Source organism: Clupea harengus, chromosome 12, assembly GCF_900700415.2.
Source record: "Clupea harengus chromosome 12, Ch_v2.0.2, whole genome shotgun sequence".
In the NCBI taxonomy this organism is placed as follows: Eukaryota; Metazoa; Chordata; class Actinopteri; order Clupeiformes; family Clupeidae; genus Clupea; species Clupea harengus.
The window spans coordinates 12782808-12797215 of record NC_045163.1 but is presented as its reverse complement, the minus strand read 5'-3'; the positions used below and the strand labels follow the sequence as shown (position 1 = coordinate 12797215).

Below are 14408 nucleotides of genomic sequence, written 5' to 3'. Positions count from 1 at the left end.
TTCAAACTGATTAATTGCCTTCATAGTTTTAGTTCTGAATTACTGGACTGGGATTGGAGCGACAACTACACGCACCTCCCACTACATCTTGAGACGTGGCAATTTCTGACGTCACCAGAACGCGGCCATTTTCGACAGGGTCAGTGGTCTTACGAACTCCAGAGTTTGCTGGATACATATAGATTTTCCATCTACTATTTTTATCGCTAAATAACTGTTATCAGGTAGGTGTGACATCCACTTCCTTGCTTCTAATGTCGTCAAATGGCTTGCAGAAGGACCGCTCTTTTGTTCCGCTTTAGCATCATCTTAGCTGTCTAGCTGAATCAAGCTAGCTAATGTTAACCAAGCCAGTCAGTTAGGGTCAGCATATGCCCAAGGCTCTTCAGTACCGAGTATTGACAGCTACAGGGGCATATGTTTGCCGAATGGAAACTCCATTCAAATGCCTTGTGTTAAGGCTGCCAGTGGATTTCTTTAAGTTAGCCGGTTATGCTTTCAGGGGTTTTATTACAGTGAGCAGTTTGGCTTGCATCATTAAGTCGTTTAACGTTATATATTAGCTAGCTTGCTAGCTGCTTCATGAATCAAGGAATTGTGATTGACTGAGGTTAGTCAGCTGGATGTAAACACCGATGTCTGCACTGTGCGCTAGCTGCTGTCTTTGAAAAGCTCTGTTCGGTCCGCCATCTGATTTTCGTAAGCTGGTTGACCGCTCGGTTTAATGAAATCAAGCTATTGCAGTGCAACGTCAACCGCCGGTGTAAACGTGTAGGTGAACTTTACTTTGTGAAACAGGCGATAGATTTGCATTCCCAGAGGCAGAAGCAATTGCACGGATGTGTTCGTTTGCCGTGCGTGTACCCTGCGTTTTCCTTTAAATCAAGTTGTATGTACTCGGTATGCTTTTTTAGAACAATAATGGGTCACTTGTATTTTCGTGGAAGTCGTGGCACTTCAAGTACCGGGTGGAAATGTGTCTATGGTAGGCCATAACTATCCTTGAAGACGTGGCAACAACCGACTGACAGCAAAAGTGACACATTGTAGCTACAGCCGATTAAAACTCTTTTCCTTCCACCCTCCATTAAAGTGAACACGTTTGCGAGTATTCAAGCAAGTACTTAGCGCTTGATTATTACACCGCATTTTTCCAACTGACGTTTTGCTTTGAGTTGGTCTACTTGGTTAACTCCAGGGAATATGGTCAATGCAAGTCTCAAGAGCAACGTTAGATACTATTCTCAATTTGATCTTAGACCCTTAGTTTTATCAAGTAACCCACTCTTGTCCCAGGAAAACCCTGATTCTTCCACCGATGATATATGACCAGGGCTGATTTATTGTGACGCTTGTGTGTAGGGGTCTTCTGCAGGTAATCCCTGCATATTATAGCATCCTCATGAGAGTGCAATTACTACAATATACCTTAAGATGTTGTTTTAAAAAACACGACACTGTTGATGACCATGCATGAAGAAATGAGCTACTATAGATACAAAAAAAAGCAGGTTTAAAAAAAATGTATAATAAACCCACTGGAAAGGCAATGGCTTTGAAAAAAATGCGCAACTTATTTGCATTTCGGCGTCACGAGAACGCGCGGTCCTGAAGTGCCGGCTGTTATATGGATAATGGACAGGTCTTTCCCCCTCCGTCCGGTTCTCGCTCGAGCAGTCAGACCCAGGCAATTACATCGGAGCAGCGCTGTGATAATTGGCTGACGTGACAAAGCACAGAATCTATCCAAGTGCCTGTCAGCCACGGAGGCGCTGCATAATGAGCCGAGCATGAATTAATTGCCCCCCCCCCCCCCCCTTCTCTCTTTCTCTCTCCACACCTGAAAGCAGAAGCGAGGAAAGATGATGGAAGAGAGTGGAATAGAAACCACCCCGCCCACCACTCCTCCACCTCCCCTCAGCATGGCATCCGCAGTCAGTCCTCCTCCTCTGACCATTGGTAAGATCAGACGCAGAACAGAGAGTTCATCTCTTCACAAATTAACTTCAACAGAAACTCAGCTACAAGCATGGGTGGAGGTTGCATATTAACATGAAGGGTGGGCGCAGGTATGGGTACATGGAGAATTCAGAAAATGTGTATAATGAAGATAGCACCATGGAAGTAGTCAAGGATTAAGTGCTTGGAAAAGAAGAAAAAAAACTCCTAAACAATTTGGGGGGTGAGGTGAGGTGAGGGGGTGGCCTGGCATTAAACAAAGACTGTGCTGTATAATGTGAATCTGTAGTGCATTTGATACGCATACACCTATAGGCCCATCAGTTTTCCCATTAGAGTTTCTGTTTGGCTATGAGCTGTTTCATACAGCAAACAGATGATGCAACTCAGCAGGTCCACAGATGCCCTTTTTTGTGTTTTCAAAATCAGCAAGACCCACTGTCTGATGGCAAGCCCGATCTAGAATCAGTGGATACACTTAGTAGCAAGAAACCAGAATATGCTGTCCAAGGGTATAATCTGTCAGGGTGTGATTGGAGCTGCATAGTTATTTATCAGTCAGATATCTGGGTGAAGGCAAGGATATCTCCTGAAGGACTCATTATCAACAGTGAATTTCACTCCTGTGTTTTGATGTATCTACTAATCAGTAGACTTGACTTAGCAGTGACCTTTCAGTTTATTTTAATAGCAATAATTACTGCTTTGGGGCCAAACAGCACACAGGCCAAAGAATGAAAAAAAAAAAACATTGCTAGACAGTAAAAACTCTATTAACTCTAAAAAAATAATTATTGAAAGGAATTGTTGCACTTGAGTTTGTATGGCTTTCTGGCAATGTCTGTTTTCTACAACAGCGGGTCCCTGTGGGCTAAACTGTTGTTGTGTTGTGTTGTGGTGTGGTGTAATTACACAGAAGACCAGTGAAGGGACTCAGGAGAGCATGAGATAATGAGATGGACAGATTTGGCTCTAGATTCTAGTTTTTGAGCATTCATTCTGTCCATATTCATAAGAGGATTTTGCAGAATTGAAACCCATTCACTAATTGCTGAGTCATATTACCCGGCTCTTTTATTCTGATGTGCGGCTTTCAAGCCATGAGCGATCCACTTGGTCGTGTTATTGCAGTGGTGATGTCATGTTTCTGGGTATAAAAAAAACTGAAAACTGATTTCCACCCTCTCTCATCCTCTAATCCTCTCTTCCTCCCTCACAGGCCTGTCAAGCCCCATGTCCCTCCCCAGCACCACCGGCATCTCCTCCTTTGCTCCAGAGGGCTTCTCAACCCCCACCCCTATGCCCCCGATGGGAGCGACCACCTCCCTTCCCCCAATCCAGCCCTCGCTTGGCCCTCCATTCATGTCCACAGCCTCCCCCATCCCCCCGCCTGCCATGGGCGTCCCGTACACCAGTCCCATGATGCCTTTCTCCCCGACCTCCGGCCCTCCGCCTCCCATGGGCGCCACCGCTCCTCCTCCGTCAGGTCCGTTCTTCGCGCCGCCAACCACAGGCTTCAGCATGAGTGCAGGATATGACATCACAAGAGGGCACGCCGGACGGACACCCCAGACGCCGCTCATGCCCAGCTTCTCCAGCGCTCCTCCGATGCCAGGTATGCATCTGCAGGTCTGGGACATGGTGCACCTGATGCCAAGGCACCGTCTTACCTTTCTTGGATTGTAGTACATTGACTTGAACAAAGGTGCATGGTAGTTGAGTGAACAGTGTTTGGATGAAGTGGATGGGACTGGCACAAGGGGAAGAGGTATACCCTCTGGGGCTGACTTCCAACCATGGTCTAAAAACCCCGGCTCCCACCCTGGTCCTTCTGAAGGGCTTCAATTGCTATTAGGGAGCTGCAGCTTAAGTCTGTGATGAGATGGGCAGATGCTGGGAGTGCGTTTTTAATTGGACTGCACTGTATTCAGCAATTCCAAAGAGCAAATAAAGAAACAGAAAGGGCTAGCAGGCAGTCAGTCAGTCATGAAATTGAAATCAATGTTGAAGGTTTCATTTGTAAACAAGTGGCTTTCACGCATTTTGAATGAAACGCAGTTGTTGAATGCCCCCCCGCGTCCACTGCCATTGGTGCGGCGCAAGCAAAAATGATTGGCACCAAGTTAAAAAAGAAAGAAAGAAAGACAGGTATACTGACATCTAAAGAGTCCATCAACACTGATTATAGAAAGGCGGGCACCTTCGCAGATGATGCCTCCCTTACTCTTTAGCATGAGGTTGGTACTATTTCATTGAGAAAGCAGGAGGGAGGTTCAGGGATCCTGATTGTTTTGCATTTCTCCATTTTTTTTGAGTGACTAGAGCTGCTAGAAGTCTAGAGCTCTGTAGAGCTGCTCTCTCTCTCTCTCTCTCTCTCTCTCTCTCTGTCTCTCTCAGATGCAGGAAGAACTTGTGTGTGTGTACGCTAGGGTTGGATGTGATTACCTCTGTGCATGTGATTGAGTGATTCAGACCAATTCATAAAGCCATTGAAAGTGTGTGTGTGTTGAAAATACTCTTTCATGTTTTGACTCTGACACCCCCCCCCCCCCCATCATTATTGTCTGTCCTTCCAGGGGTCATAACAAACCCCATGGTGCAGCAGCCAGCCATGTCCGGAGGCTTGGAGCTGGTGTCCCCAATCACGTTCCCCGAAGATCAGGAGGACCCTCGCATGGTCCAGACCGTCAACCCTGGAGGCGGAATCTGGGGCTTCATCAAGGTCAGTCCTCCAGTCTGTCTGTCAAAGCATCAGTGAGGCACTTAGATGCATCCCCGCATGCATTCTGCATCTGAAATGCTACTTAAATAAATAGCGTTGTTTGCGTTTGCCAGCATCACATTGGATGAAAATGTCAACACTAGGCTGTGTGGTATACAGTGTACAGTAAACTTATTTTTTTTGACGGCAGTTAGTGAGATTTCATGAGGGGGATTTTCAATGAGGATCCCTGTTGATATGTCAAATGTTAGAAACCATGTGTGTGTGTTTCTGTGTAGGGAGTGGCAGGGAACCAAATGGTCAAGTCGGTCCTGGATAAGACGAAGCACTCTGTGGAATCTATGATCACCACGCTGGATCCGGGCATGGCTCCTTATATCAGTAAGTTCCCCTTGCATTATGTCTGTAGATCTTTCTGAGAATTACAGATTGACTAGGAACAAGTTAGTGTTTGTCAGTGTGCTCTGTAGTCTTTAGTCTGTATGCCCCATGGGGATTATTTGCGGTCGTGGCATCCTATTTGGGGTAGACTTCGGTTTAATTTTGAAACCGTTGGACCAGCATTTGTTAAGCAATCGGCATTGACCAGTATGGGACTGCTATACTTCCCACTTCACCAGTAACGATGCAAGCTGCTATATTAGCCTTTCCCCAAACCCCTTTGGCCGTAAATAAACAATGTCTTTGCCTTTGATGAATAAATGTACGCGTTCTTCTTGCTCCAGCTTCAATTCTGTGACGTTTGCTAGTGTTACTATCATCGTTTGTATCACTTTGTCTAGCTCCAGGGGTACGTTCGTCGTAGGATTGAAGCTAAGTTAATCAATTGGCATTTTAGCCCGTTAAGATTAGCGAGCTGATTGAGAACAGCAAATATCGGTTCGTTAACGGCTGACCCGCATCCTAATCATGTGGTTAATTTCAAGCAGGCTAAAGTTATCATGGCATTTGCGCGTGCACGTCCTACTTCAAAAGGCAGGAAAGGTCGATCACCAAAACCATGATTTTCTAACGGTATAATGGTTCTAAACTCAAAGAAAAGGGCTCTTTTTTTCTCCGCTGGCGAGTAGGAGATGAACATGAACGCTTATGAAGAATACAAGACCATAATCATGGCAAAATTCAACACCACCACCGCTGTGAGAGCAAGGTGTGTTGGGATGTTTATAGGGTGATATCTATGTATGAATACCTGACGGCAAGTGTCAGCTGGTACAGAGGTTTCCTCTACCGGTTTGAATCTGCATGGTTGCTAGTTCAAATCCCCTCACCTCCTTCCTCGATGTAGTTTTACATTTCCTTGGAAGTCGCTTTGAATAAAAGCGTCTGTTAAATGACTAAATGTATTAATAACAAATGCAATAAATTGAAGCAGTGAAAATAAATTGTCTGTATTTCTCTCTATTCTTATCATGAGTCCACCGTAATCATTTTCTACAATAATGATATGCTATGGTGTACTAATAACACTCATATAATTATGAGTGCTTTGTTCTCCGCATCACCGACACTACAAAAATGTACCACTCGCAAAAAAGACAGTCAATGTGGTGTTTGCAATAAATGACTCGAGAAGGTCTTGTAAATGAATGATTCCTTGTCGGCTGAATCGGTAGCGCTCATACAAGAATAATGGATCTTGGCGATCGCAAAGAACTCTCTCCCTCCGCTAATCTAACTCTAATATCAGTCCTTGGTCAATGGGATCCCTCCTTTTTCCGGGGGTGTGGCAAGCTTATCCAGCTACACTTAAGTTAGCCTGCCCTGGAGCAGGTTAGTGCTAATCGATATGTAACTATATGGTGATTTATCAAAAGTTGCTTCCACGAACCAAAAAGAGGGGAGTTTTTTTATCTTAGCCTGAAAATTAGCTCGCTAAACCGTTTAGCGAGCTACGACGAATACCCCCCAGCACTGCCACTATTGTTGTTACTGCATTTCAAAACAAATGCTTTAACGTCATTGCACGTAACCACCCCCTATAGATAGTTTCCAGACTGTAATCTCAGTGATAACTGAGCTGAGCGCGATAGGGGTGGAGCCAGGCTGCGGTGTCTGGGCACATTGGGGTTTTTTTTGTTTGTTTTTTTCATATTGTTATATTGTGGTCCTCAGAGAAAACACACACAGTGCATCGAATCCATGGAAAGCAGAATATTTCTTGTAAAACAAACAAATAACAATAAACACACACACACCTTTAAACCAAATCATAGATTGCATCACCTACAGCAGTGATTTCTAAACGTTTCATAGCAGGCCCCCCTTTGACAATGAAAAAACACCACCATGTAAAATTTGACCTGTAGTTGGTTGTTTATTTATGTTTCTTGTTCTATATTGTCACCCTCAACGCGGCGCGCCTTCCTTGCTGTAAATCCACGCCCCCCCCCCCCCCCCCCCGGTCCTACAGTGTGTCGGACAGCACTGGGGTCTGTGTTTACTGGTGATAAACAGCCCCCTGTTAGAACTCAGTCTCTGTATTCTGGTTGTGATGTGAGAGGACTTTCACAGCGGTGGGGCACGGTGATAGATGCTTCAGACACCCTCGTCTGAACCATCCCTCATGTCCACAGTGAAGGAGAGAATCTTTTAAAGGAGGATACGTGATGTTTTGCTCCTCCGCTCAGCCTAACTCTCACTCCCCCCCCCCCTCCACCCCTCATTCTCTCACTCTCTCTTTCTCTCACTCGCCACCATATTACTTCCTCCTTCTAATGACTTCTCTGTCTTCTTTCTCACCTTGTTGTTTTTTTCACCCCTCTTCCCTCCCGACTTCATTTTCTCTCTCACCTTCTCTCTCCCTCACGCTGCCCTTCCAACTTTTTTAACCTCTTTTAAACCTCTCTCTCTCTCTCAATCTCTCTCTCTCCCCTCCCCCCCTCCTTCTCTCTCCACTCTCCTCATCCATCAGAGTCTGGCGGGGACGTGGACATCGTGGTGACCTCCGATAAGGAGGTGAAGGTGGGGGCGGTGCGCGATGCCTTCCAGGAGGTGTTTGGCATGGCCATGGTGACCGGCGAGGCAGGCCAGTCCAACATCGCCCCCCAGCCCGTGGGCTACGCCGCCGGAGTCAAGGTGAGAGCCGCGGCAGACGTGCCACACCAGCACCGCCTACACACTCCAACACGGTGCCAACCAGGGACCAACAAAACACTGTGTCTCCTCTGACAGGGTTGAATTAGAATAGGAGTATGGCAGTAATTGGTTTTTGTGTGTTATGTGCTTATTTTGCATTAGTGAGTTGATCACTCAGTAAGAGTGTTCTAAAACCATGTTCTTGTCTCTGTATCAGGGCCATGGAGTGTTGTGTGCAGGTCTACAAACAAAATGTTTTGTTGTGATAATGGTGTTAAAAACCCAAAAGAAAAAGAGAGGGTATACTTTGGGTTTTGGATGTAGGACGCTGAACTTCTGTACTACCAGTGAAAATATTTCATCCGTTAAATTAATTTTCTGGTTAAGCATTTCATATTCCCTGCGGGGTACTGTGCGCACACAATGTGAGCAAGAATAGGTCTTAAGGTGTGTGTGTAACAAAGTGAGTAACAAAGTGAGCCTCACCCGGCAGATATCTCAAGTGTGTGTGTGTGTGTGTGTGTGTGTGTGTGTGTTCAAAAGAAGGAGAGACAGTGAGAGTGTCTGGGTGTGTAAGTTTATATTCTGTCTGCTCGTATATTCTGCCTGCACCTGCAGGGAGCACAGGTGTATGTGTGTTGGTTTATGTGGGTGAAAGCAAAAGTGAGGTGTGTGTGTGTGTGTGTGTGTGTGTGTGTGTGTGTGTGTGTGTGTGTGTGTGTGTGTGTGTGTGTGTGTGTGTGTGCGCGCGCGCTGGTGTGTGTGCCGAGAGCATAAGCGACTAGGTGTGTAAGTGTGTGTTCTGCCATCTCATTCTCCCCCAGGGGGCCCAGGAGCGCGTTGACGGCCTGCGTCGCGCGGGCATCATTCACGAGAAGCAGCCGGTGGTCTCCGTGGAGAACTTCATTGCCGAGCTCTTTCCAGACAAGTAAGCCGAGAGCCCTTTACAACCCCCCCTCCCCTCCCTTCGACTCCCGTCAAGTTTAGAGCTTGCAGGCTTGGAAATCATATTCATTTTCAGGCCTGTGCGCATTTGTGGAAAACTGCTCTCTGTTCTTTTTAATTCCCCCTCCTTGCTTGAGGCCAGAGTAGATGATGATCACTGAAAGTCACAAAGGACTGTTTGCCCTGACCGGAGTGGAGGTGGGAATGCAGACGCTCAGCATAGCCCGACTGAACCGTCGAGGGAAAAAAGAAAACGCTGTGAAGCACACATGGCAGAGATCAGCTGACTTAACCTCCTTACTTCCGAGCAGTAAACGACCCAATCTCCTTTACGCAAAAGAAGGGGGGGAAAGCCCCTTAAAGAGCAGGGGGGCAAAGCTGAGGATGAGTCACTCTGGTCAGTCTAAGCTGAGCGGAGTCAAGCTGCAAGTGTTTGCAGACCATGACCGCTGTTCTGTGCCGGTGGTTAATTTGATACAGTGGATGCTGTAGCTGAGAATCCCCACAGAGTGGATTTTTGTTGGAGATTTCTGACTGAAGGATTTGACGGACAGTCGAAAATGTCCTTTGTGGTTTATGTAACAAGAAAAGCACATTGGGTAAATTGGTCAATCTCCATAATTGACCCTGTCAGAGTTGCCATGAAATTGCTCTTGATTATTTTCTTTTTTTTCCCACCGTCTTCCTCCCGTCACCATAGGACTCCTCCATTTAATTTTCTCACCGGCCAATCCAGTGCATCCATTACACCCCGTGATCTCAATTCACGCTAGCCGTAATTGCTCTCTTTTGCTGTCGCCTCCGGCAGGTGGTTTGACATTGGCTGCCTGATCCTGGACGACCCGGGCAACGGCGTCCACATCGAGACGTTCACCCAGGCCACCCCCCTCGCTCTGGAGCACGTCCAGCAGGTAAGGGACACCGGCGGCAGCGGACAGAAGCCCATTTAAAAAAGTGCAGGGGTAGCCAGGCAGCAGCAGCAGCGCCTAGAGGTGTGGAGGGATGTGACGTGACATGATGTGACCTTCCCAGGACGGGCGGGGTGGGGAGTCCATATCATCCTCGCCCCCGAGCGATTGACCTTTTTCATTGAAGTGTTTGCTCGGCTGTCAGGAGAGAGGAGGAGCTAAGATTCAGCAGCTCATACTGAAGTCGTTTCTGTACTTCTCTAGGGCAAGGTGGGTTTTCAGTCCTGCCTTAAGAGCTCCCTTACCTTCCATATCTTGTATCTAGTCCTGCTCCAAGCACAACTGATTAAAGTAGCTGTTTTTAACAATGCCTCTTGGGGGGCAGACGTGTTCAGCTAAACAGCAGTGACTGGTTCAGTTAGGTTAAGCAGACAATGGGAAACGTGCAGCGAAGGTAGGGGCACAAGTGAGAACCATCAGGCTCTAGAGGTTCAGAAAGTTTGAGGGAGCTTAGATAGGTGATGCTTAAACGGTCCAAGACGCGAGATGTTGACTGCCGCACTGAGTCGAGTCAAGCAAGAGTCACTCACAGGTGCTCCACTGACAGCTCCGAAGCGCTCCGAGTAATTGGAAGTCATATCATCGCGTTTGAAGTGCCATGTCGCCTTTTTCTTCGTGTAAGCTTTTTCCTCCGTCTCCTGACTTTTTTAAAGCGTGCCTGCCAAGCCGTCCTGTGTCTGGAGCAATTAAAAAAATGCTTGCGTCACCTCACATCAGTCTCTCCTCTCATCTACCCCCTAACGCCAGCTGCTGAATTTGAAGATGTTAAAACGCAAAGTCGCACTCTGAAATAATACAGTGCGAGGTCCGTGAGCGAGCCTGGTTGGGTGATACGTTTTTGAAGCATCAAACCCTCTCTGTAGTCAGAGGCAAGTCAGATTTTGTCAGTAGAAGTGGCTGATCTTGGCACCCCTGGAACTGTCAAGGTTGGAGCAAGGCCACTGCACTTATATTCAAAAACCCTCCTTTGGGTTTCTGAACTTTGAGAGATGGCGGCTTTTAGGGATGTCATGGCGTTGGATGTTTTAGGGGGTCTGAGCTGGAGGATGGTGTTTTAGGGACGTCACAACTCCAGTCTCACGTGAACTTAAGACATCACTGCATGTGGCATTACTCTTATTATGAAACATATAGGGTAACGCACTAATTGTGAATGTATAACAGCATATTTCTACTTCAGGCTACTTCATAATGTAGTTAGACTAAAACATTGTCTCGAATAGACACTATAATAAAAAGTGTGACTGAGCTTGATATCTCATCATCATCTGGGGATTGAAGTGAAAATGTCAAGGGTCCACTGAGTTGGGGTTGCTCGAGTACTTCATTTTAGAAATCAAGTCATCGCTTGCTGACAAACTTGAGGACCCAGGGGTGTGCTCAGGGGGGGCGGGAGGTGTCTTGTATCAACTGAAAGACGATGCAACTATAATGGGGTTGGTCACAGCACATAGCGCAAAGCATAAAATTAAAGATATGATATGAATACATATTACCTGAAGTGAAGTATGGATGATACAGACCATATTTTAACATTAGTTACCATCATTCGCCAGTACTTCTTATGTGTTCTTGTTGTAGTTAAAAAGTCTGCTTCACCCCCTGACTCCAAACAAGCAGTATGTGAAATTTTGTCAATACTAACAATGAACAATATTTACAGATGGACCCATTTTCAGTTCTTACACTAGCATCATATGATTAACGAGTACTCGAGAATTGATGGAGCTGCCCAATTGCTCTCATACTCCAGTACTCCGTGTAATCCCTAGCACTGAGTGTTGAAAGTTTGGGAGAAAAGAGCAATTCACTCCTGTTTCAACACTCAACCTGCTGGCAGAATTCAAGGAGGATTACTGCAGAACATCCTGAAGGTGTGTGTGTGTGTGTCTCTCTCTCTCTCCAGGCCCAGTCCCTCACCCCTCCAGACTACAGCCTGCGCTGGTCGGGCTTGCAAGTGACTGTCGGCGAGGTGTTGGAGCGGAACTTGCCGCACGTGAGTCGGACCGACTGGCACCAGGCCTTCACGGGCATGTCTCGCCGTCAGATGATCTATGGCGCTGCCAAGGCCCTGGCGGGCATGTACAAGCAGCAGCTGCCCCCCAGGACAATGTGATGCCAGCCTGGCACTCCACTGCACCTCAGACCTGTGCCACGCCAAAGGGGAGGGAGGGCAGGCAGGGGATACCCACAGACTGTAACAGCCAAGGACCCAGTGAACCCCTAATGCCCCCTTCCTGTGTGTGTTTGTGCCCAGTGGGCATGCCAAACGTACCTTAACGTCAACATTTGTATTTGTGATCAATCACGATCTGAAAAAATGAGACATTCCATGAGATATTTTTTTGTACCTCTGACAAGTTGGACGACGATGTTTCATGTAGAATCCTGCCAATGGAGATCCCTGGACAAACCGAGAGCAAGATTTTTGAAAGCTCTGAAAGCCATTTTGAAAGGACACTTTTTTTGTTTTTGTTTTTGTTTTTTTAAATGTCTTTATTGGCTTTTTGTTAAGGGGAATGGGCTATTAGGACATGTTGGAGTAATAAGGTTATTTCTAAATGATTAATTGTGAACTAAATCCAAAACATTTCATATAATGAATTACATGAATTCTTGTCCATCTTTAGGAAATATGAATGGTAAATATATAATTACCATTGCATTGTGATTCTGTGGAAATATATGCAGACACGCACATTTAGAAACAGACATAAAACTGCATTGGACATGCCAGAAACACCTCTTTTAGCGTAGACGTATCAATCTTCTAAATTCAGACTTATTTGCCGTCATTAACGCATTAAACCTCAGTAAGACATGTCCAGTACTTATTAAGCAAGGTCGCATCCAGAACTGCCCAACTTCCAGTTCACACCTATCAGCGCAGGTCAGCTCATCAGAGAATGACTGCCAGTTGGCCCCTTGTGTGTTTGTTGCGTAGCTTGAGAATATGCATTGAGGATGGTCTGTTTATGTCATTCATAGCAGATTTACATTCTGCTAACGTTTAGCAAGCACAAAGGGAGGTCTTGTGTGGACTGTGTTCAGGTGGCATACCAACCTGAAATTATAGATGCATTTTAATACAAGTCTGTGCAAGATGGGTTCAATCTGTTGTTCTTTATTTAATCCACAGACTTGGCATTTATTAAGGAATTCGGCCAATGCTGTGGTATTTCAAACTGTTATTAACTTTCTCTCCGGCTCAGAGGAGAGATCTATTCAAGCATCCTTGATTAAAGATAAAGATCCTGGACCTGATCTGGAATCTGCACAGACTTTAGGCCTTACACACTTACTTTTTGTTTTACGTGCATGTTCGTTCTTTTGGTCTGTAAACTTACAAACTTACTACAAAAGTTACAGACCAGCGTGTATGCATTCTCTTTGTATGAAAGTCACTGTTTGAAAGTGAAGGTCAGTGAATATGGAAGTCTTTCAAGCTTCTCTTATCAAATGATGGCAGTATGATTACTGTTCCCCTACTATAATCTTTGCTCTAAAAAAATGAGGGCAGCTCAATGCTTTTTAGTCTATTTTGCTATTAAGTAGCATATTATAATAATATACTTGTGTGTGTGTGTGTTTTGAGTCCAACCTCATTCTCATGTAGGCTACAGCTCAGACTGACAAAAAGTATAATGCAAAAATATTGGCTGTGCGAGATGTCCTAATTAGTGTCAAAAATGGATTATGCTAAAGAACATTGTCCAGTGTATTTAAGAGTATAACTTCATGTTTCAGGAACAGATATGTAACTGAAGCTTATTGCCTGGAGTTAACCTAATCAAGCCAGATTCTGTTGTGATTATTTTTAAGGAGAAAAAAATTCGGTTTGTATCTCCTGAATGTGCCTTTTGTCATATGGAGAGTAAAATCTTTTTTTCGCTCAAATATTGTGTGTAGTGTATTACCTTTTTAAAAACTTAGCTTGTTGATTTATTTGGATGGACATGTATCCATTATTAGATGCTAGCTATGACAGAAAGGTCACTTCCACTCTTTCTAAACATAAATAATTATGTGCCTTCCCATCACAGAAGATGAATGCTTTGGAAGCACTACTGAACAGTATGGAGTCGCCAATGAACTTGATCCTACCCACACTACTCAAATCAGGGCCCTTTGAGCTTGAATGCAGTTCATTATGAATTCTCTATTCTCTGGTCAGAACCTGTCAGCTTAATTTTAAAGGTCACCAAAAGATTACCTGTCACAACCCAAAGCTTCTCAACACTGCTACCGGCATGTTCTGTGGAATTAATGGTGATCGGACCGCCTAATTAGAGGCACCAGCCACATTTTAACCTTCTACGGCATTGACCAGTTATGTTTAATTGGCATACAGATCATTCATACGTTCATACATTTTACCTCATTGCGCATTCATGGTATGTAGCCTATATAAAATGTGGGTGTGAAGCCACACGTTCCTCTCTGTGTCTCTTCCCTTCCGACCAGCTCTGAAAGGGTAATCATGAGATGTGAGGTGTTGCCCCGAGAGACAGGAAGTGGATGGAGAGAGTTAATTTGACTCAACTTCCACATGAGCGCGCAGCCCGGAGGTAAAGTGCCAGAAAAGAAGAAGCGTTGTTAGAGAGAGACGTACAGCAGTTGGCACAACGGGAGCCACTTCAGAGCAGAGGGGGCAATTCACTCTGCGCTTTCACACTCACCATGTCGCACGCAAAGCGGGTGAGTCAGCGACAAACCACTTCACCAAAAACCTCACA

The 14408-nt window shown here is 45.5% G+C and overlaps 1 protein-coding gene across 2 annotated transcripts; it reads left to right on the top strand.

Annotated features, from left to right (window-relative positions):
- The first annotated feature begins 46 nt into the window (after positions 1 to 46).
- Positions 47 to 13569, top strand: prrc1 (proline-rich coiled-coil 1). 2 transcript variants are annotated; one of them, XM_031577763.2, is made up of 9 exons: positions 47 to 139; positions 1851 to 1959; positions 3179 to 3574; positions 4536 to 4681; positions 4960 to 5062; positions 7596 to 7759; positions 8584 to 8687; positions 9513 to 9615; positions 11579 to 13569. In XM_031577763.2, exons 2-9 carry the CDS (start codon positions 1863 to 1865, stop codon positions 11786 to 11788), a joined length of 1323 nt encoding a protein of 440 aa, XP_031433623.1. In that variant the 5' UTR covers positions 47 to 139; positions 1851 to 1862; the 3' UTR covers positions 11789 to 13569. The 2 variants fall into 2 exon arrangements, with proteins under 2 accessions (XP_031433623.1, XP_012672767.1); XM_012817313.3 differs by having other exon boundaries at positions 105 to 224.
- Positions 13570 to 14408: the final 839 nt, after the last annotated feature.

Excerpts from the sequence above, each read along its gene's own strand:
- prrc1 (XM_031577763.2), top strand. The coding sequence starts at position 1,863 with ATGATGGAAGAGAGTGGAATAGAAACCACCCCGCCCACCACTCCTCCA. Across the intron at positions 1,960-3,178 it reads TCCTCCTCCTCTGACCATTG|GCCTGTCAAGCCCCATGTCC; the intron begins GTAAGATCAGAC and ends CCTCCCTCACAG. Across the intron at positions 5,063-7,595 it reads GGGCATGGCTCCTTATATCA|AGTCTGGCGGGGACGTGGAC; the intron begins GTAAGTTCCCCT and ends CTCATCCATCAG.